The following is a 23,446-nucleotide window of genomic DNA, read 5'->3' on the forward strand; positions in this document are numbered from 1 at the left end:
CAGGGAGGCCAGTCCAGCTGCAGGTGGCCCTCCGTCCGTCCTCCTTTCCTTCTGCATTCATCCTCTTTTCCCCATCATCAGCCCCTTTCCCAAGAAGGCTGCATCCGCACTATAGAAATAAGGCACTTTGACCGCTTTAACTGCTCAGTGCTATGGAATCTTGGGATTTTACCTTTGGGACACTTAGCCTTCTCTGCCAGAGAGCTCTCATACCACAAGAAACTACAAATCCCAGGATTCCATAGGATGGAACCAGGAGAGTCAAAGTGGTTTCGAATTGGATTATTTCTCTAGTGCAGATAAAGCCTAAGTCAGTTGTAAAAGGATAGAGACACCCAAGTCGAATTTTTATCCTGTTAAAAATGGTTTTGATTTTTAAAAATATAAGCAGGTTGTTTTTCTGACTAATCCTTATTCTTGTTGTTGTTTGTTTGTATGTTTGTCTTGGTCATACGAGTTATTCTGGTCTGGCACCTTCCTTCTCCCCTGAAAATTTCTCAATAAGGAAACTGGGGAGGCTTTTAAAACCTCCCAAAGGAGCCACTTTTGGCCTTTTTTGCAGCACTAGACTCCTCTTAGAAGCCAAAGCCCAATGTTTGTGAAGAAGAAGAAGGAAGAAGGCTTGTGTTAAAACTATCCTCCCAATTTCTGATCCCTTTTAAAACCCATGTTCCCCAGAAGGAGCAGAGCTGTGTAATAAGAAAACCCTCTCAGAAAAGAGACACACTTCCTTCCTTTTGGCCCAAGGAGCCTGGCCTCCTTCTGACTCTGGAGCCTCAGGAGAGAAAGAGAGGCCTCTGTTCAACTGAGGCTCAGAGAAGGTTCTGGAACATTATTCCTCACAGTCACAAGCAGCACAAAATGGCCTCCAGAACACAAAATGGCTGGGTCTGCCTGAGTAGTAGATACTCTAAGGAGATGATTATAATAAATAACAAAATATAACTGAAATATAAGTTATACAAGATATTACGAATCTTGCAGGTACAATATTTGTAAATATATAATGTTCAATTCATACAAACTATTAAAGAAACAAATAAACCCAAATGTCCAATTCTGAGACTAACTTCCAAGATCCGCTCTTTAACTCTCTCTCTCTCGATCTCCAACCGACACAATTCCCCCAACTGTCTCTTGGTCTCTCAGGCCTTATATCTCCTTCTCACGGAAGCTTCCAGAAGAACCTTTATCTTGCTCTCTGATTGGTCAAGAGAGCCTTCTGTAGCCGTGATGTCATTCTGCATTTGCATAAACCTCCCTTTTCTGCCTGAAGAATACCTCCATTGACTGGAGCCCAGTCATTACACTTTCCCAAGGCAAGGCTTGCACCTATTTCCAATGTTGTTCTTGGTGTCTGCCTTCCAGTTGTTTCCAGGTCTTATGGTGACCTTATGGGAGTCTCTGAAGCGGTTTTCTTGGCAGGTTTCTTCAGAGTGGGTTTCCCATGGCCATCCTCTGAGGCTGAGAGAGTGCAACTTTATCATCATCATCATCATCATCATCATCATCATTTATTTCTATAGCGCTGTAAATGTACACAGTGCTGTACATACAAATGATCAAGTCAATAAAAATAAAACCTGCCAATCTACAAAATATGTATAAAACAATAGGCAATAATATAATATAGAATTGGTTAAAATAAGCATCAACATCAACATGAGGGATGTTTTTGCCATGCTTCTGGGAAGCGAGCGGAGGACACCTCATCTTATGGTGTTATATTGACCCAGGAGTCCCACAAAACATAGCGGAAATGTCCCTCGCATCCCAAGATCACAAAAAGACCCCAGACATTTTTGACCGCTGTGGGTTACAGAGAAGTCCCTGATGCATGGAGCCGTGGGTCATGCTTTGCCCACCACATTTTAACCTGAAAGGAAAGCCCAGGGTGGGATGGGGAGAATCTTTTAAGGCATGTATTATTTAAGCATGAGCTGTTTTGCATCATTTCAAATGTGTATTTTTATTTCTTGCAACATAGTAGGGCCCAGGGCAGTTCACCAATGCTCCCAGAAAGAGATTTCGGAGAGGACTATTTTGGGTTCTTGGTGGGAAGAAGCAGTTGTATTCCATGGGCACAAAAGGAAGGTCCCAGAAGGTCCAATGCTTCAGACAGCGACTCCTCCCCAACCGCAGAGGCCCTGCTCCTAGGTCTCTGGCCTCTCACCCTGGAGAGACACAGCTTCTTTCCTAGGGAGCTCTCCATTCGGCCTCCCTCTCTCCTCTCCCAAAATGGAGGACAAAGAAGGTTCTGGCTACTAGGGTTGTCATGACTCTCTTCCACAAAACTCCAGACGCAAGTCTACAAAAGCATATGCTACAGCTTTTTTCACTCAATTAGTCTCAAAGGTGCTACAAGATCCCTTAGGATACTGATATTCCTGAATAACATGGCTTATGGTTGAATCTGCACAGCAGAATTCATGCAGTTTGACATCGCTTTAACTGCCATTTCTCAGTGCTATGGGATTCTGGGATTTGTACTCTCTTTTCACAGCAGAGCTCCCTGAGAGAGGCTACATAGCTCACAAAACTACAGATCCCAGATCTCCATAGAATTGAGCCATGGTAGTTAAAGCAGTGTTGAAGTGCACTATTTCTGTAATGCAAATTGAACCTATGTCTCTGAATCCTAGCCCCTTGGAAGAGACCTTCGCAAAGGTGAGTCGAGTCCCCCCTTGACTTTTATGGGGCAGAGAGGAGGGAGGGAGAAAAGCCCCAAACAGCCATGAGACGAAGAGGGATTCCTACTCTAGGGATCATATCCAGAGGTTGCCATGCTGGCTGGACCATACAGCAAACCACAATAACACCCACAATCCACAAAACAGGGATACCTTTAGTGGCCAGCGAAAATGCACAAAATAGATAAAACAAGCTTTTGAAGCTGAACTGGGTTCTTCATTGGGAAAAAAGCATTAAACATCAAACAGGAGAAAGGTATCACTGTTTTGTGGATTTTGGAGGTTGTTGTTTGCAGTGTGGCATAAACACCTTCTCCTGGATATGCTTTCTAGATTTCAGGATTCTGTACTTTTTAAAACTTTATTGGTAAAAGGGGGGGGGGGGGGGACATATAGGACCATCAACAATAACACAGATACAATTAAAAGACTTGACAAATACAAATATTCACAAGCGACAAAACTTGTAAAACATACTAAATTACATCCAAACTCACCATACATCCAACCTCAGATTCCACAACAAACAAACTAATAGACTTCCAGTGTATGTTCTTTGCTGTGTCTGTTTTCTTTTTATCCATTGTATGCCCTTCAGTCTTCCTTCCTTTTTTGATATAGTCCAGCACCTTATCCCAGTCTTGTATCAATCTATACATTTTAGTTTTGTTTTGTTTCTGTAAGATCCTTGTGAGTTCATCTGCTTCCAATGCATCAAATAGTCCTAACAGCCTTCCTCTACTTCAAGAACTTTCCTTTGTCTCCATTCTTTTGCTAGGGTCATCCTTGCTGTTTTTGCTAGGGTCATCCTTGCTGTTGTGTCACACCTTCCCCCGTTAATCACTGGGCAGTGAATCCTATCTTTCCCATGGCTCCCCACATTTCTCCTAACCTGATCCCCATTCGGCCTCTCCCTGTCTCCCTGCTTCCCTTCCTCTGTTCCCTCTGGAACTGCCGCTCTGCTGCCCCTAAAGCAACAGCAATTCATGACCTTTTTCTCTCTAAATCCTTTAACCTCCTCGTTCTCACAGAAACCTGACTCCCAGCCCATGATACTACAACCTCCGCTGCCCTTTCTTTTGGTGGTCTCTCCTTCACCCACTCCAGCCGCCCTGAGGGTCGAGGAGGAGGGGTTGGTACCTTGCTATCTAACTCCTGCCAGTTTCAAGTTCTATCTTCCCCACCAGCTATCATTCCTCTTCTTTTGAGTTTCATCCTATTAGACTCTTTTCTCCTCTACAGCTCCGTGTTGCAGTTATCTATCGCCCTACTGGTTCTGCCACCCAGTTCCTATCTGACTTTGAATCATGGCTGACATTCTTTCTTTCAGACTCAGTCCCCACTTTGATCCTAGGTGACTTTAATACAGTGGTACCCCGGGATACGAATTCTCCGGGTTACGAAATTTCCGGGTTACGAAAAAAAACCCATAGGAAATTATTGTTCCGGGTTGCGAAAGTTTTTTCGGGTTACGAAAAAACTTTTGGTGCTTTTCGGCGCTATTTTGCACGGAATCGCGGCTTTTCCCCATTAGCGCCTATGGCGATCCGGCTTACGAAGGCTTTTCGGGTTACGAACGGCGCCCCGGAACGAATTAATTTCGTAACCCGGGGCACCACTGTATCCACGTTGACGATTCCAATAACCCGACAACATCTCGCTTTAACTCTCTCCTGGCTTCTTTTGGTCTCCAACCACACTCCAACTCTTCAACTCATTCTCTTGGTCACTGTCTTGACCTGGTTCTTGCTGCAAACTGCGCCATTTCTGACTACCTGGCACCTGACTTTCCACTTTCTGACCATCATTTAATCTCCTTTCCTCTAGATGGATTAGGGGGGAAAATAGACAACTTAGCTAAACAGATATCAGGATTGAAAGTGGAGGTGGAGGAAGTATTAGAAAGAACGGAAAGTCTGGAAAAAAAACAGAAGAATTGGAAAAGGCTCAATTAAGGGAACAACAGAGTAATCTTCTGCAGCAGGTCAGATATAGGGAAAGGGCAATTAAAATTAGGGAAATTAAAGAAGAACAAGACAAACAAATATATGACAAAATTATACCTATGCTGGCAAAATATGTGGATATTGAGGAGGATTTGATGGAGGCACAGATTGATAAGATATTTAGACTTAGCTCAAAGATAGCAAAGGAAAGGAAATTGGACAGAGACATTACGGTATGTTTTACAAGCTCAAGGATGAGAGAGCAAATATTGTAAATATGAGAAAAAATTGATTGTGGAAGATAGAATAGTGGAAATTTATAAGGATTTACCATTGCAAATAATTAGAAAGAGACAGGAATATAAATTCCTAACAATATTCTTTTGCAATAAGAATGAGATACTGTACAGATGGGATAAGATAGAAGGAGTGATCTTTCATTACCATCAGAGGAGATATAGGATAAGTACAATAGAACAAGCAAAAGCCTTTTATGAGAGATTAAGCAGAGATAACAGAGAGCAAGAAGAAAGAAATAAAGAAAGGGACAAGAAGGAAGGAGAAAGTGTAAATAGACAAAGAGAAGAAAAGAGCCAGAGAAAAGGGCAAGGAAGGAGAGATAATCTAGGGATTAAGGAGGAAAATACTGACAATTTGGGAAACAAAAGCTCAGAAGAGGGTTACTCAGGAGAGATAGGAAAGTCTACATAAAAGACATAAGAACCTCTCTAAAAGGAAAATGGGGCTTAAAATAGTTTCGTGGAATGTAAAAGGAATAAGCCAAGAGAGAAAGAGAAAGCATGTAATGCAGTATCTAGGGAAGAATTATTTTGATTGATTGTGTTTACAGGAAACAAAAATAAAAGATGGAGATATAAAGAAGAAAGATAAAGACGGTAGATTCTTGTGTGTGGAGATTTTGATAGATAATGTTAAATATGTACTGATTAATGTTTATGGGCCATTAGAGAAGAAGGAACCGTTTTACAGAAATTTGGCGGAGGTTAAGAGAGAAGTTGATAATGACAAATTAATCTTGACAGGAGATTTCAATGGAGTTCGAAATCCAATTTGGGACAGGAAATCCCAGAAAAAAGTAATTAAGAAAAGACAAGGAAAATTACCAAGAGGTTTTTTGTTTTAAAAGAGGAATTTAATTTGTTAGATGTTTGGTCACATTGTAATGGGAACAAAGGAGGGTATACCTTCTATTCAGATGCACATAAATCCTTCTCAAGGTTGGATATGTTTTTCGTGACAAAGCAACTGGTTACTAAAGTGAAAAAAATGGAAATTTGGCCAAGGACGATGTCGGATCATAATATGATAGAGCTGGAATTAAATATAAATTGGGACAAAAATATAGGATGGAGAATGAAAGAGGATATCCTAGATGACGAAGAATTTGTAAATAAGGTAAAGAGAGAGTTAAAGATGGTTTTTAAAGGAAACAGTGGAAAGGAGGTAAAAATGAATGGTCCCCCTTCCCTCTCTTCTCATGATAACCCCCAAGTACCAGGGCCCCAAGGAATCCCCCGAGGAGGGGGCAGGGAAGGAAAGAGGGAGAGGAGACCTGGCAGGCCCCCTGCGTTTTGGTTGGGGGGAGAAGAGGGGATTCCTTCTTCTTATAATCCCCAAGCCCCCCCAGAAGACATTCCAGCCATTCCTCTGAACGAACAACGGTTTCCCCCATTTCCATCCTTCCTTCCCTCAGAACAGAGTGAGAGGGCAGCAATGGCTTTAGGGCTGAGACTGTGCATGCGCACATACATCCAAAGACCCCTTCTGATCATGCGCAGGGATCACCAGGGCTTTACTGCTCCTGCTGTTTATTCCACTGGCGGCCTTTGAGGGAAGGGAAGGAGTGTGCCGGGGGTTCAGCGACCTCCCCTTCCTTCCTTACTTTGAGGACACTTCGAAGAGGCCGCAATGGAGCCCAGGAAAGGCAAGAAAGAAAGGCTCTGCATTGGAAATGAAGTCTATGTATACTGTATGTATGTAGATATAACACACACACACACACACACACACACACACACATATATACATATATATAAATGTATGTGTGTTTGCCTCTGCTGTTCTTATAGCTGGGAATGGAGATGATGGCTGAGGAGAGAAGAAAGGGTAAATTTTGTGCAAATGCAGAACTTCTGTACACCAATGAGTCCAGTCTGTTGAAACAACAAAGAATTTTATTGCGAACACATAGTCAGAAATTCGGCGTTTACGTCAGAACTGCCCACTCCAATCCAAACAATACATTAAAACCCCCAAACCTAAAACTCCACCCTCTTACAACCTAGCCCCAACCTTCAATTCCCACAGTCTATGCCCCACAGGTAACAAGCCCCCCTTTGCCAATCCCAGAAACTAGCCACCTTCCTGTTAATATCAGCCTCCACTTTCTTCAGCCAACATCCCACAAATTCCAAACGCTATCATTCCCAAAACTATTCTAACCAACTGCAACAAATCCCAGCCCCCCATTTAGCTAACTTATACCACGAACCACAATCCCCAGCCAAAGTTACAACCCGAAACAATTATCTATTCTATTAGCAATTAAAACCTAAATCTAACAAAATACAATTTTAAAACATAAACAGACATATGGGCAGAAAAACAAAATCACAAGGGCCTTTTCTTAGCACAGCAGGATTGCAAATATATTTTTTGTATTCCTTATTTACAAAAATAATGTTAGTTCACTGCTGGCATTTGTATGGCTTCTGTCCAGTGTGGATTCTTTGATGTCTCACTAGGTGTGAGTTTGAAGTAAAACATTTCTCACAATGCTGGCATTTGTATGGCTTCTCTCCAGTGTGGACTCTTTGATGTACCACTAGGACTGACTTCATATAAAAACATTTCCCACAATGCTGGCATTTGTATGGCTTCTCTCCTGTGTGGACTCTTTGATGTTTTACTAGGTCTGACTTCTGAGAAAAACATTTCCCACAATGCTGGCATTTGTATGGCTTCTCTCCAGTGTGGACTCTTTGATGTACCACTAGGACTGACTTCATATAAAAACATTTCCCACAATGCTGGCATTTGTATGGCTTCTCTCCTGTGTGGACTCTTTGATGTTTTACTAGGTCTGACTTCTGAGAAAAACATTTCCCACAATGCTGGCATTTGTATGGCTTCTCTCCAGTGTGGACTCTTTGATGTGTCACGAGGATTGACTTCCGAGAAAAATATTTGCCACAATCCTGGCATTTGTATGGCTTCTCTCCTGTGTGGACTCTCTGATGTGTCACTAGGTCTGACTTCTGAGAAAAACATTTCCCACAATGCTGGCATTTGTATGGCTTCTCTCCTGTGTGGACTCTCTGATGGATCACTTGGACTGACTTCGAAGAAAAACATTTCCCACAATGCTGGCATTTGTATGGCTTCTCTCCTGTGTGGACTCTCTGATGTGTCACTAGGTGTGACTTCAAACAAAAACATTTCCCACAATGCTGGCATTTGTATGGCTTCTCTCCTGTGTGGATTCTCTGATGTGTCACTAGTTCTGACTTCCAAGAAAAACATTTCCCACAATGCTGGCATTTGTATGGCTTCTCTCCTGTGTGGACTCTCTGATGTCTCACTAGTTCTGACATCCAAGAAAAACATTTCCCACAATGCTGGCATTTGTATGGCTTCTCTCCTGTGTGGATTCTCTGATGTGTCACTAGGTTTGACTTCCGAGAAAAACATTTTCCACAACGCTGGCATTTGTAAGGCTTCTCTCCTGTGTGGACTCTCTGATGAGCCAATAGGTATGGCTTTGAAGAAAAACATCTCCCACAACGCTGGCATTTGTATGGCTTCTCTCCTGTGTGGACTCTCTGATGTCTCACTAGTTCTGACTTCCAAGAAAAACATTTTCCACAATGCTGGCATTTGTATGGCTTCTCTCCTGTGTGGACTCTCTGATGAGCCAATAGGTATGGCTTTGAAGAAAAACATCTCCCACAACGCTGGCATTTGTATGGCTTCTCTCCTGTGTGGACTCTCTGATGTCTCACTAGTTCTGACTTCCAAGAAAAACATTTTCCACAACGCTGGCATTTGTAAGGCTTCTCTCCTGTGTGGACTCTCTGATGCATGACTAGGACTGACTTGTAAGCAAAATATTTCCCACAGTGCTGGCATTTATGTGGCTTCTTTCTTGTGTGGACTTTCTTGTGACTGACAAATTCTTCTGTAAAGGAGGACAATGACAGGCAAAACTGAATATCAGTGTTAGGAGAGGAATGTGTTACCCCAAGATTTAGCCCCACGTTCACCCCTCCCTATTTGAGATTAAATTAACAAAGTTGGTGTGAGTGACCTGAGCATGACCCTGTTCTAGATGCCCCCAAATCCATATAATGACTGTATTCTTACTCATAGGAGCTACTAAAGAAGTGATTGAAGGGGAACTGCCATGAGGAAATCAGTGGAAGGAGATAGTCAGGCAGTTATAAAATATTCCATTAAATGTATATAAAACTATTTCAATTGAAAAGTGGCCTCATTTCCTGTGAGACTGCCATAGAGTGTTGAGTCAGAGCACATGGCATGATGCAAGCTAACTGCAGAGGTCACTTCATGCTGTTTGGCACGAGGATATGACTCACAGCCAATACAGTATACAACTCACATGCAGACTGGTGTGGGTTGGAGTTGGGTGTGTAAGAGATTGTGAAATGGATAGAAGTCAGAGAGGAAAGTTGGTAAATATTTGTTTTATATTGCAATTCAAGATAAAGAACTTCTAAGGACTTTGAGCAAATCAACTGTGTGTAATTTTTAAGTGTGGAAAGTGGTTTGTGCATTGCCAATGCCTATATCTGGAGATTTGCTTCTGTACTCTGCTATGTTATTGTTGAGCTCTGGGAGTGTCGCCTTCAGCCTGTGCTATACACTGGCTTGTGAATCGGATCAGAATTCAGATCCAAGAAGGACCTAAGAGCCAGTGTGACAATCCTGTTTGGCTGAAGTATTTCACCAAGCACCCATTGCATTTATTTCAGTTTCAGACAATTCTTTCCCCACCCAGGAAACATCCTAAAGCAATTTAAACCTTTTTGAATGCTCGGTTTCTGCCCCCAAGCAACAACTTCAGTATAAATATCAGCCCCAACCGGCTGTTCTTTAGTTTCAGTCCACTTGCAGACAGATAGTCCATTGGTGTACATCTCACTACACTCGCCAGCCCCACTTGCCACAGGACTTACTGACTTCTCTCCCCTTTCTGGACCCTCAGCAATTGGAATCAAGATCCATCTAGGTAATGTATTACCATTTGCAAAGCCTCAAAGTATTCGCCACTCCCACCTTTGTTACTCAGTTCTTGTGTGTGTGTGTGTGTGTAAACACCTATATGTGTATATGTCTGTGTATGCGTGTATTTTGTTTTTCCCCTAAATAAAACACAAAAAACTATTTGAAATGCCTCTGGAGTTCTGTGTGCTTCTGGGGCTGGTATAGTTGGGATGAATCCCGAGGTCACTGTTGCCCCAATCTCTCCTTTGGGCTAAGTATGAAATTCCCCTAAAAGCATAGCTCTTGGGAGTGTCCTCCCCAGACTCCAGCATTTCAAGTGACAAAGGGCCTCTGGAATCAACCACGGAGCTAAGCAAGCTTAGGATGGAAAAGAAACATTAGAGAAAAAGGAGTTTTTGTGTTACCCTTTCCTCTCTTCATAGACATTGCTTATAATTGCTAAATGGAACCCTTAATATGTATGAAAACAAGGGCCTGATTTCAAGTTCAGTTCTTAAGTTCAGTGCTCTACAAGGGGCTACCTTTGTCCCAAGTTCGGAAGCTTCAATTAGTTCAAAATGCTGCACCAAATTGGTCACCGGAACATCTAGGTCAGACCATATAACACCAGTTCTAAAATCTCTATATTGGCTGCCAATTAGCTTCCAGGTGCAATACACAGTGATGGTTATTACTTTTAAAGCCCTACATGGCTTGGGCCCGAGCTTCTTGAGGGAAGGCCTCTCCCTACACAATATGCCCCATACTCTCAGAACATCTGGGAAGACTTTATTAGATTACCCAAAGGTCAGGCTAAGAACAACTTCCCACAGAGCGTACATAGCCATGGCCCCCAAGTTATGGAACAACTTGCCGGAGGAGATCCGTCTTATCACCACCTTGGATGCTTTCAAGAAAGCACTTAAGACGGATCCCTTCCGGCAGGCTTACCCACCCGACCTCTTGCAAAAAACTTAAGGAGAAATCCCACTTCTGATCGCAATTGTGCATTTTATACAATGTTTTTATTTGTCCCGAATTGAGTTTTAAGCAACTTGTTTTTTTACTGTGTGTAAAAAGATGCTATTGTTGTTTTGTGGCTATTTTACAGGTAAATACAAATAAAACCTATTATTATTATCTGAATGGTTGGTGGCTGCCTCCCAATCCCCAAGGCCCCTCTTCTGGCCCTTCCCAGAGGTCCCTTTCTCTCCGCACAGAGCCAGGCGATCCTGACTTTGCTCCTCCTTCCCCTCCTGGCTCCCAGAGGCTTGATCCCCTTCCCTTTCTCCCTCCGATCTCCAACCTTCCCTCTTGCCCATCTGCACTGCTTTACCATTTAACCCTCAGCATCTCTTTCCTGCCTTTCTGTTTTTCACATTGCCTCCATCGCTCTATCACAGACGCACATCCACAGAGTGTGATGCATAAAAGGGACACTTTGAGGTTCATTTCTTGAGAAAGGCAGGGCAATCAATATACAACTAATGCATTAGGAAAGGCAGAAGAAGGAGTCTGGGACCTGGTTTTTGATATTAGTGAGGGTCACGTGCCAGGGATGAGCATTAAAACAGCCTCTTCAGAGCCAAAAAAGGCTGGAAGAGGGGCTACAAAAGCCAGGAAACTTGATCAGGAATGGCATAAGGACCATTTGGAGGCAAAAAGCATTAATCTCCATGGCTCCTTCCCACAAAATTCCACTATTGGCAGTTTAGGATTTGATATTTAGAATCCTTACAAAGTGGAGAACAATAGTGCCTCACTAAAACTAGAAATTCCAAGATTCCACAGGAAGTTGTTATGACAGTTAAATTACATATGAAAGGGAACTAGGAATGGTAGTAGAGCACAAGTTGAACATGTGTCAACAGTGTGACGCAGCAGCTAAAAAGGCCAATGTGATCCTAGGCTGTATCAATAGGAGTATAGTGTCAAGATCAAGGAAAGTAATAGTGTCACTCTATTCTGTTTTGGTCAGGGCTCACTTGCAATAATCCTGTGTCCAGTTCTGGGCACCACAATTGAAACAGATGTTTAGAAGCTGGAGCATGTCCAGAAGAAAGAAACCAAAATGTTGAACAATCTGGAAACCATGCTCTCTGAGGAACAACTTAGGGAGCTGGATATGTTTAGCTTGGAGAAGAGAAGGTTAAGAGTGGATATGACAGCCCTGTTCAAATATTTGAAGAGATGTCATATTCAGGATGGAGCAGGCTTGCTTTCTGCTACAGAGAAAAGGACATGGAACAATGGATGCAAGACACAGGGACAAGAGATTCCACTTAAACTTTAGGAGGAACTTCCTGAGAGTAAGGGCTCTTCAACAGTGGAATATACTCCCTCAGAGTTTGGTGGAGTCTCTTTCTTTGGAGGTCTTTAAACAGAGGCTGGATGGCCATCTCTCGGGGGTGTTTTGAATGTCTGTTCCTGCATGGCAGAAGATTGAACCGGATGGTCCTTGTGGTCTATTTCAACTCTTTGATTCTATCATTCTAAAGGGGAATCATAGCGCTCTGACAGTAGATTATGAAAGGGCCCTCAGTCTTCACAGGAAGGGCAATGGATTCAGGTTCCTTACCCACAAAGGCCACATTCTCATAATTTTCTATCATAATGGAACTGTACATAAGTTTCTGCTTCTTTGTCAATAGTTTCCATTCCTCCTCGGTGAAATATACCGCCACATCCGCAAAGGTCACCTGCAACAGAAAATAGCCCTCATCCAGAGAGTGACTAAGCAAAAGGGGAGGAAAGCACATGGTGCATTGCAAATATTATTTCAATACTTTAGAATTCAGTCCAGGAAATAAACTTTAAATTCTGTAAGCAAGCAAAAAGCTACAGCATTAGAGATCCAGTTTGTCTTGAATCCTTTCAGTATAATATATAATATAATAAAGAATATAATTTAGGCCATGTCTGAGATATTATTGATTGATTAGGATACTGACTATCCCAACATGTATAGTACATTTAGTCACCAATGAATTATAGTGCATTTAGCCATATCTCACCTAATTTCAGAGGCAAATTTCATTTTTAAAAAACAGTTCTGGGGAGTACTCATGGCTTGAGGGCCACTGGGCCCACCTTCAATTTAGGTCCAGAGATATTCTTCTATAGCCCCCAGCATTTCACAGACGGGGAAAAGAAGACACATGTGGACAAGCAACACCAGAAGGGGATCAAGATGGCCAATGAAGATCACACAAGCGAGGAAGGGTACAGTAGTTTGCTTGTGCCTCCAACTCCTGGCAAGGGCTAGACCGTGCCACCTTTTCGCCTCCCCTCTCCCCTCTTTTGAGTTGATGGGATGCACACTATTTTGAACTTGTAACACATTTTGCAGCAACTGAACTGACCTGAGGAGAAGGGGGAAAGTGGGAGGAGCAGAGAGAAATAGGACATTTTCAAAGCCCCTGAAAAAATGAGGTGACAGAGGATTACCAAGGACTCTCTAGGCCAAACTGGGACAGTATGTTCTCCACTTGCTTTCATGAGCCGGTCCAGACACAGATGAAATGAATAGTCAGGATGGCAACTTACCAAAGAGCTGTTGTTCCTGGGCAGTCTCATTCTGTTGGAGCCCAACTCCCTCAGCTTGGCCTCTGTGTTGGCCATCAGGTGGGCAGGGGGTCCTGGTGGCCCTGCACTTGGGTCACTTCCAGCAAGAGAGGCCCCAAAGCCGTGTCCAAGGAGGCCGAGATGAAGTTCCTGAGAAAAGGGACCAGGGTTAGGATTGGCTTGGCAAGAAACCCTGCAGCACTCAAAGACACAGAGAACAGCATCCTGCTGGTGACATACGCAGGTGACATATGCCTCCTTTGGGCCGATGCAGAGGTGGATATCCCCTTTCTCCGTCTGCACCAAACAATGCCCCCTGGACCTAGCATAGATACTCCATGCCTTCTTAGAGTGGAAGGGGATCAGGGGATGGGGAATTGGAGAGGGCTCTGGTTATGTACCCGTAGCTAGATGTGAAATGAGTGCTCCATAAATAAATAAATAAATAAATAAATAAATAATCTGCTGAAACCTTCGGAGGTCCCCAGTGCTTTTCCCCAGCATCAACCACTTTCCCAAGAAGGCTGCATCCACACTATAGAAATAAAGTACTTTGGCACCACTTAAACCTTTCAGTGCTATGGAATCCTGGGATTTTACCTTTGGGCCACTTAGCCTTCGGTGACAGATAGCTGATGCCACAATGAACTACAAATCCCAGGATTCCATAGGATGAAGCTAGGACAGTTAATGCGGTTTCAAAGTGGATTATTTCTGCAGTGTAGATACAGCATGAGTCGGTTTTAAAAGGATAGAAAGCACCCAATTCTTGTTTTTAATGGTTTTCCTTTAAAAAATAAGTAATTTGTTTTACTGCCTAATCCTTATTATTGTTGTTGTTTGTTTGTATGTTTGTTTGTTTCATTCTTGGTAATATGAGTTATTCTGGTCTGTCTCCTTCCTTCTTCCCTGAAAGTCTATTAATTAGGAAACTGGGCAGACTTTTAAAACCTCCCAAAGGAGCCACTTTTGGCCTTGTTTGGGGGACTAGCCTCCTCTTAGAAGCCAAAGCCCAATGTTTGTGAAGAATAATAATAAGGCTTGTATTAAAATTATCCCCCCCATTTCTGATACCTTTTAAAACCCATGTTCTCCAGAAGGAGCAGAGCTTTGTAATAAGAAAACCCTCTCAGAAAAGAGACACAAAAGACCCACAAAGAGACACAAACTTCCTTCCTTTTGGCCCAAGGAGCCTGGCCTCCTTCTGACTCCGGAGCCTCAGGAGAGAGAGAGAAGCCTCTGTTCAACTGAAGCCTCAGAGAAGGTTCTGGAACATTATTCCCAACAGTCACAAACAGTACAGAACACAAAATGGCTGCCAAACACAAAATAGCCTTGGCAGTTGCTTGGCAGTTGGAGGCCTCAGCACACCAGTGAAGCCTACCACTTCCAGGCCTTGTCCCTCTCCTTCCGCTCTACTCCACACACTCTTTCTTTCTTTCTTTCTTTCTTTCTTTTCTCTCTCCTTCCTCCTTGTCTCTCTCTGTCCCTTTCTCACTCTCTGCTCCTCACTCTCTCTTCCGCACACAGAGCTAAATAGAGAGGCAGAAGCTCCTCCCCTTCTTCATTCTGGCCAATGGGGGCAGAGGAACTGGAAGGCCCTGCCCCCTGCCCCACCCTCACAGGCTCCTCCTGCAGTTAATATGGAACAAGGCAGGAGGGACTGAAGGGCCCTGGAGCCCCAGCCACACGGACACTGGCCAAAGGCACACATTCCCAGAGCCTAAGACCCATGAGATGGCAGCCCTATGCAGGGCAGGACCCTCCTCTCTCTGGCCATGTGGATGATGGGAGATACAGTCCAGAGAATACACTGTAAATCCCATTGGCAAGAGGAAAGGCTACTACTACTCTCTGATATCTCACTAGGTGTCAGAACCTGTTATTAATATCAGTTATAAGGTTATATCTTTTCAGTTCATGAACATTCACTTGATTTTAAAACCTCCCAAAGGAGCTACTTTTGGCGTAGTTTGGGGGACAATCGTCGTCTTAGTGGCCCTCCTATTAGAGACCCCTCCTCTTTTGACCCAAATCCTTTATGAGGCCCAAAACCCCTTTGTTAGGAAGCGAACACCGAATATCTCAGGAAGGCTCTGTATCTGTGAGGTTGGAATCCTCTGATCAATGGTCCACAACCAAATGTATACCAAAAGTAGAAAGTCTATTGTAAGAGCATTTCAGTAGTGATCTGTTACACTTTTTTGCAGAGTCTGAGGCTTCAGAGAAAAATGTACCCTTTTAAAATTATTATTATTATTATGATTAACCTTTATTTATAAGGCGCTGTAAATTTACACAGCGTTGTACATACAAAAATGCCCCCTCCTTTCTCCCCCCTGCTAGTTCCCCACCCCAGACACACTTAGCCAGGTCCCCATCACAACCTAGCCTCACTCAAGGCATTTGCAACATTGCCAGCTAGTTGTCTAAAACAACACTCCAAAGCAGTTAATAGGGCCCCACTTAGAAACTAACACCACTTTAATATTCTACCCATATACTCTCCACCCCCCACCCCCCAACATCTTAACTAACAGAACAATATAGATCAGATATCTCAAGACATACATGAAGTAATTATATATGAACTGAATATATAGAGCATTATAACTGATCTCAATAACAGGTTCTGACAATATCTCCCAAGGCCTCCTCCCTCCAGGACCCCCTTCCACTCTTCCTCTCAGTCTCTCTCTCTCCTCTGAAGGCCTCCAACTGCCAACTGCCAAGCGCTCAGACAGAGGCAGCCATTTTGTGTTCTGGGGGCCATTTTGTGCTGTTTGTGACTATGGAGAATGTTCCAGAACCTTCTCTGAGGCCCCAGTTGAACAGAGGTATCGCTTTCTCTCCTGAGGCTCCAGAGAGAGAAGGAGGCCAGGCTCCTTGGGCCAAAAGGAAGGAAGTGTGTCTCTTTGTGTGTGTAGTCCTCTCCTTTCTTGGGAGACTCTGTGGGGCCATGAGATTTTTTTTTGGGGGGGGGGGATCCCAGAGAATCAAAGGGACGCTGTGACCATGTAACCTCAGAGTATGATCAAGATTACAAGGTTATTTCTGAGGAAGGAGAGGCAAACTAGGAGAGGCTGCAGCTGTTTGCTTTTGCCTGAGCCTCTGGGAAGAGCCCCTCTTCTCCTTTCTCCTTGGCTGTCTTCATGGAGGTCAGACTCCTTTTGCCCTTTGGACTCAGTTTGCAGCAATGGCAGTGAGCTCAAGAGAAGGGGAGAAATGGCAGGAGGAGGAGGAAACTGTGGCCTTTGAAGAGCAGCTGAAAAGGTGGGAGGGCAGAGGATGAACCAGGGGAGGGTACCTGCCAAACTGGGAAAGTTGGACAGTATTCAGAAGGAGCTGGGCCTGTAAATGGAGGAGGAGAAGGGGGCTTATAAAATGACCTCCATGGATGAGGAAGCTGGGCCAAGTCCATGGCATACAATGGCTCATTGAAACCATGTCCATGTTGTAGGAGCCAGTATGGCCTAGTGGTTTGAGCATAGTGGAACTACGACTCTGGAGTTCAGATTTGGAATCCTAGCTCTGCCATGGAAGCCCATTGGGGGACTTTGGGCAAGTCACACTCTCTCAGCCTCAGGGAAAGGCAATGGGAAAACTATTCTGGAGACATTTGCCAAGGAAACCCTGTGATAGGTCTGCCTTTAGAGTCACCATAAATTCAAAACGACTTGGAGACACACAATAACAACAAGAAAAGCAACGTCTATTATATAAAATGGCAAAAACAAGAGTTGCCCTTGGAATTTACATTGTTTTTCTATGTTTTCAAGCTTTGGATGGTTCAATCCATGGGTAAAGAAATCTGTAGATAGAGAGGTCCATCATCGTCCTCCTCCTCATCATCATGAAAAAATAGAGGGTCTTCTTTATCAGATTTTTATCAGGATGGCGACTAAAATGGTCAAGGGTCTGGAAACCATGAAACCCTATGAGGAACGCCTTAGGAAGCTGGGGATGTTTAGCCTGGCGAAGAGAAAGTTAAGAGGTGACATGATAGCCCTGTTTAAATACTTGAAGGGATGTCATATTGAGGAGGGAGCAAGCTTGTTTTCTGCTGCTCCAGAGACTAGGACCCGGAGCAATGGATGAATGCAAAGGAAAAGAGATTCCAGTTCAACATTAGGAGGGACTTCCTGACAGTAAGGGCTGTTCGACAGTGGAACAAACTCCCTCAGAGATTTTGGTGAGTCTTCCTCCTTGGAGGTCTTCAAGCAGAGGTTGGATGGCCATCTGTCAGGGATGCTTTGATTGAAAGTTCCTGCATGGCAGAATGGGGTTGGACTGGATGGCCCCTGCGGTCTCTTCCAACTCTACAATTCTATGATCAAAAGTGTTAAAAATCAAACAGGAGAAAGGCATTACTGTTGTGCATTTTGGATGTTATTGTTTACAGTGTGGCCAAAACACCTTCTCCTGGATATGCTTTCTAGATTCCAGGATACTACATTTTTTTAAACTTTGGTGCTAAAAGGAAAAAAACCATATAGGACCAACAACAATAACACAGATACAATTAAGAGACCTGACAAAATACAAATATTCACAAGCAACAAAATTTGTGAAACATACTAAGGCAGGGTACAGGCCGCCAGAAAGAGGCGCGTCCCTGGCCCTACTCTTTTCTCCGCAGAAGCGCCGCAACAAACAAATTGAGCAGTGCTGTTGCGGAGCAAAAAAGGAGCACGTGGAAGTGGCTCCTTTTTGCGCTGCACTTCTGCCGCCCCGAAGCGCCAGCGATGGCGAGGGTACATTGCAGTTGTGCCTTCCTGTTTGGAGGTGGCACATCTGCAATGTCACCATTATGCGCCGCGTATGGTGGGTGTGCTGCAGCTGCGGCGCCCTCCTCACTTGCGAGGGTTGCCAGCTGTGTGGGCACTCCGCCTACCAGGCAACCCTCGCACATGACAAGGGTGCCTCAAAGGCTTCTAAAGGCTTCTAAAAACAGATCAAAGTGGCTAACAGTAAAAGCACTGGTAAAACACAATAACAACTTGTCATTGTTGTGTCCCAAACCCTCCCAATTCCTCCCATCCACAATAAAATACAATTAAATTCTTAAACAATTATGAAAACAATTATTAAAAATAGGGCAGAAGCACTTAGAGCAGTTGCTGAACAATTCAGTTAATAAGAGATTGCTGGAATGCTAATCTGGAAAGAGATATGTCTTGATGAGCTTTTTAAAGCCTTAAAGACTGGTGATATATCGGATTTCTTCTGGAGGCTGTTCCATAACTTGGGAGAAGGTCTTTTGTGTAACTGCAGAGAGCCTTGTTATTGCTGGCTGCAGTAAGTTTTTACTAGAGGACCTCAAAGTGTGGGGCAGATTGTATGGGAGAAGGGTATCCCGTAAGTAAGATGGACCCAAGCCATGGAGGGCTTTAAAGGTTATAACCAAGACCTTGTACTGTCCCAGGAAATTAATGAGCAGCCATTATAGGTGTGATATGGACACCTCTAGATATTCCAGTGACCACTCTGGCTGCCATATTTTGGATTAGTTGAAGTTTCTGGACTAAGTGCAAGGATAGCCCTATGTAGAGCTCATTGCGGAAGTCAAGACGTGAGGTTACCAGCACATGCATCATAGATTTCATGTCCTCAGGTTCCAGAAAGAGGTGCAGTTGGCGTATCAGCCAAAGCTGATAACAGGCACTCCTTGCTGTCGCATCTATCTGAGCTGACATCTGGAGACACAGATTCAGAAGCACCCCCAAACTGCAAACATAGTCCTTTAGGGGAAGTGCGACCGCTTCCAAGACCGGTTGGAAAACCTCCATACCTGGATTAGGACCCCCAACAATCAGCACCTCCGTTTTATCTGGATTCAGTTTCAGTCTGTTTTTCCTCATCCAGCCCATTACTGCCCCAAGACATTCATTCAGAGGGGAGATGCCTTCCTTAGTTGACGCTGAGATATCTCTGGGTGTCATGAGGATACTGATAGCGCCCCGCCCCATGCCTCTGGATGATCTCTCGCAGCGGTTTCATGTAGATGTTAAACAGCACTGAAAGAAAGCATTCTTAAAGTTGTGCATAGATGGTACCTCACACCATACAACTTGCAGGCCTTACTAAGAACCCCACCTATGTTGTTGGAGAGGATGTAATACTAGAGGTACCTTCCTGCGCATGTGGTACGGTTGTCCAAGTGTATATGCATTTTGGCATTCAGGAGTTAACTTAGTTTCAGAAATCACTTATCAAAAGATTGTCCCTTCTCCAGAACTTTTATTGCTTTCAGTGTTTATTAGTGAAAACAAGACATTACACAATAAAGATAGTGTGGCATTTTTGTTGGCATTGGCCAGGATTGAAATTGCCAGGGCTGGGAAAACTGGAAAGGTCAATATGACTGATTGGTGGTGTCGATTTTGGGATTTTTGGTTTATGGAAAAGCTGACTGATCAATCCAGAAGGTTGTGGGGTGGACTCTTCCTCTGCCTTTTGAAGAACGATGGCCCCACTTATATCTGATCTCAACCACATTGGAGCAGAAGTGGGTCTTCCTTTGTAATAGGATTCCCTTTCGAGGACTGAATTGGTGCAAAGAAGGTATCTCTGTCTTCTGAGTCCATCCCTGTTTTTATGTAATGTTGCCCTTTTACATCCCATGTGACCTTGAATTTTTGAAGTTGTTTTTTAAGGTTTAAGAAAAAACAGAATTAGTGACAGGAAGACACCCCGAGGAACACCAGATTTAAGCTCCCTTTTAGAGGAGCAACTGTCCCTAAGCATCTCCATCTGGAATCTGCCTGAGAGATAGGACCAGAACCACTGCAATGCATTGCCCTTGATCCCCAATTCCCTCAGGCTTTCCATAAGGATGCCATGGTCGATGGTATCGAAGGCCTCTGTGAGATCCAAAAGCATCAACAGGGTCACACTTCACATGTCGATGCTCAAGCAAAGATCATCTACTAAGGCGACCATAACAGTTTTGACTCCTTATCCCACCCTGAAGCCAGTTTGAAATGGATCCATATAATCCATTTCATCCAAGACTGCTTGGAGTTGAAGAGCAACTACCCTCTCAATCATGTTGTTTAGAAATAGAAGATGGGAGACCGGTCTGTAATTGTTCATCTCCAAGGGATCTAGGGAGGGCTTTTCCATAAACGGCCGTAACACCGCTTCTTTTAAGCAAGATGGAAAATAGCCCTCCCTAAGAGATGCATGCATCTATGATATATCTCAGGTGAGTTCCAAGTACATCTCCTCCTTGGAGGACCAGCCATGAAGGGCAAGGGTCCAGAGGAAAAATTGTCTTCTTCTCATTTCCAAGGAGCATGACCACCTCCTTAGTACTCACAGATTCAAATTGATCCGGTATGATCTCATTTACAGAGTCACTGGACACCTGACCTATGGCCTCTGCAATAATGCTGGCATCCAAGTCAGGTCTTATCATTTAAAGCAGGGGCCCTCAAACTCCGGCCCTCCAGATGTTTTGGACTTCAGCTCCCAGAATCTCAGATCATTGGCCAAGCTGTCAGGGAGGGCATTATGAGGTAGGAAGGAAATTTGCATGTGGATGGTGATTGGCTGAGGGACAAAGAGGGAGGAGGAGCCTTTGTGGGGCTCTGGAAGTCTATTCAGATTGACTGTAGACTACTGAGGTAGGAAGGAAATTTGCATGTGGATGGTGATTGGCTGAGGGACAAAGAAGAAGGAGGAGCCTTTGTGGGGCTCTGGAAGTCTGTTCAGATTGACTGTAGACTACTGAGGTAGGAAGGAAATTTGCATATGGATGGTGATTGGCTGAGGCTTCTGGGATATGAAGTCCAAAACACCTGGAGGGCTGGAGTTTGAGGATCCCCGATTTAAAGCATCACAGTGAGCTGTGATAGCTCTTACAATGGGTCCTGGGGGGTGGGTACATTAGTCTGGTCCAAGATACCCCCACCTCGCTCCAATAGTCCCACTATGCTTCTCTTCCCTTGGCCCTTTCACTCCTTCTTCCCTTCCTTCCCTTCCTTCCTTCCCTTCCTTCTCTTCCTTTCACCTCCAGCCAGCCAGGCAGAGAGCTGAGCCAAGCCAGAAGCAACCCTTTCTCTCCCCCAATTCCTCCAGGGGCCAAGGAAGGCAGCAGAGGCAAGGCAGCAGTGAGAGAGGCATGGCCAGGACTGTAGATCCCCCCAAGGCCAGAGGACGCCAGCCAGGAGACAGCCTTCTCCCTTAACATCCCTGGCTCCCAGTGGCAGGGACGCATTGGTGAATGGTGGGTGAGGCTGTGGGTGCCACTTTAAAGGGCCCTTCAGTCTGCCCTGGGAACAACCCTCACCCGTCCAAGGACAGACGATGCCAACTGGCTGGTACCTTTTTCCTTGTGTACTTTCATTTCATATCTACTTGGACAGATCTGTGGTGGGACACTTGGAGGGAGATGAGCATGGGCAAGGAGAATATCATTCAGATGGCGAATTGGGGGGGAGAGATATTGACTGTGGAACGGCTATACAAAATGTGCATGGTGCGCTAACGGGGTGAAATGTCGTTACAGCGGAAGAAGAGATTGATGTTTGATATCTATCTTCCCTTCTATTCACCCTGCTATCCCAAAAGAGAAGGAAAGCATACCAAAACAACCACAGGACCTTTGCCTGCTCTTGTGTAATACCAGGTCAGTCAAACATAAAACGTAGATAGTCCATGATCTCCTTCTAGACGAAGAGGCTGACCTGGCTTGTTTCACGGAGACCTGGCTGGGTGATGAGAGCTCAGCCACCTGGGATCAGGCCTTACCAGCCGGGTTCTCCGTCAGTGAGCAGGTAAGATGACGTCGCTTTGGTCCATGAAGACAATCTTGCTTTGGCCAGGATACCTATCCGTAAGATGGACCACATCTAATGTATTTGCCTCAGCTTAAAGACTAGGGAGTCTGGGGATTCTGTTGGTTTAATGTCCACCCCGTTGCTTAACAGACTCCCCAGCGGAGCTGACACAACTGGTCTTTGTGCTGCTGCTGGAGTCGCCTAGGCTTTTAGTCCTGGGCGAGCTCAACATCCCTCTCAAGGCCAGTTTAACGAACGTATCTGGTGCAGATTGGGAGTCCATGGTCAGCTTGACAAACATGGGCCTTTCCCAGATAGTCTCTGAGCCCACACACTGTGCAGGTCATACTCTCGATATGGTCTTCTGTGCGGAACAGGCACATCCATGGGCGGAGGTAGTCAATATCTCTGCATTGTCATGGACCATCGATCATTTCCTGGTCAAGGTTGGGCTGAAGGCCACTATTCCCCCCATCGGGGTTGGAGGACCTATTAAAATGGTCCGCCCTCGAAGGTTGATGAAACCCACTAGGTTCCCAGAGGCCTTAGAGGGTTTGATGGCTGGTAATGCCTGCGATTCTGTTGAAGCTCTGGTCAATACTTGGAACAATGTTCTTACCAGAGCTATAGACACTATTGCTCCCAAGCGCCCTTTTTCAACCCACTTCAAATTGCAGTTCATGGTATACTAAAGATCACAAATTAATGAAGGGGTTGGACAACGGCTAGAGTGCCACTGGCAGAAATATGGAGTGATACCTGATAAGGGTTTTTTCTTAAATCCTATGGAGTAGCAATAGATGCAGCTAAGAAGTCCTTCTACTCTGCATCTATTGCATCTGCAAAGTCTCATCCAGCAGAGCTATTCAGGGTGGTAAGGGACTTGACTCAAATGCCCCCACCCTGAACTCTTTATTGGAACCTACAAAAGTCTGCTCTGATGCTTTTAATAACAACTTCGCAGACAAAATCTCTCAGATAAGAATCAATTTGGACTCTGGCTCTACAACAGAGGCGACAGGAGAGGTATCCAGAGCCTCCGCCTATTCTGTTCTTCTGGATGCGCCGGGGGTTCAGGAGCCTCCCCTTCCTTCCCTCATTTCTTCCTTTGAGGAAACCACAATGGAGCCCAAGGTGCAGAGCTGGAAAGTCAGGAAAGGAAGGATCTAGTTTGGAAATATAGCTGTCCCTGTGTATCCTGTATATTTGTGTGTGTGTG

The 23,446-nt window shown here is 44.4% G+C and overlaps 2 protein-coding genes across 2 annotated transcripts in view; both read right to left on the reverse strand.

The window, feature by feature from the left end:
* The window catches only part of LOC149285006 (uncharacterized), a 386,586-nt gene that overhangs the window by 107,086 nt on the left and 256,054 nt on the right, over nt 1-23,446 (reverse strand). The window lies entirely within an intron of this gene.
* Nucleotides 7,280-8,824, reverse strand: LOC149285008 (uncharacterized). Its single transcript, XM_089495967.1, has one exon. The coding sequence runs from the start codon at nt 8,737-8,739 to the stop codon at nt 7,345-7,347; it is 1,395 nt and encodes a 464-aa protein (XP_089352093.1). The 5' UTR covers nt 8,740-8,824; the 3' UTR covers nt 7,280-7,344.

The sequence above is a fragment of the Sceloporus occidentalis genome, unplaced genomic scaffold, assembly GCF_023333645.1.
Source record: "Sceloporus occidentalis isolate IW3139 unplaced genomic scaffold, rSceOcc1.0.p SCAF_86, whole genome shotgun sequence".
Taxonomy (NCBI): Eukaryota; Metazoa; Chordata; class Lepidosauria; order Squamata; family Phrynosomatidae; genus Sceloporus; species Sceloporus occidentalis.

Coding starts and splice junctions, on each gene's coding strand:
- LOC149285008 (XM_089495967.1), bottom strand. CDS start 8,739: ATGCATCAGAGAGTCCACACAGGAGAGAAGCCTTACAAATGCCAGCGT.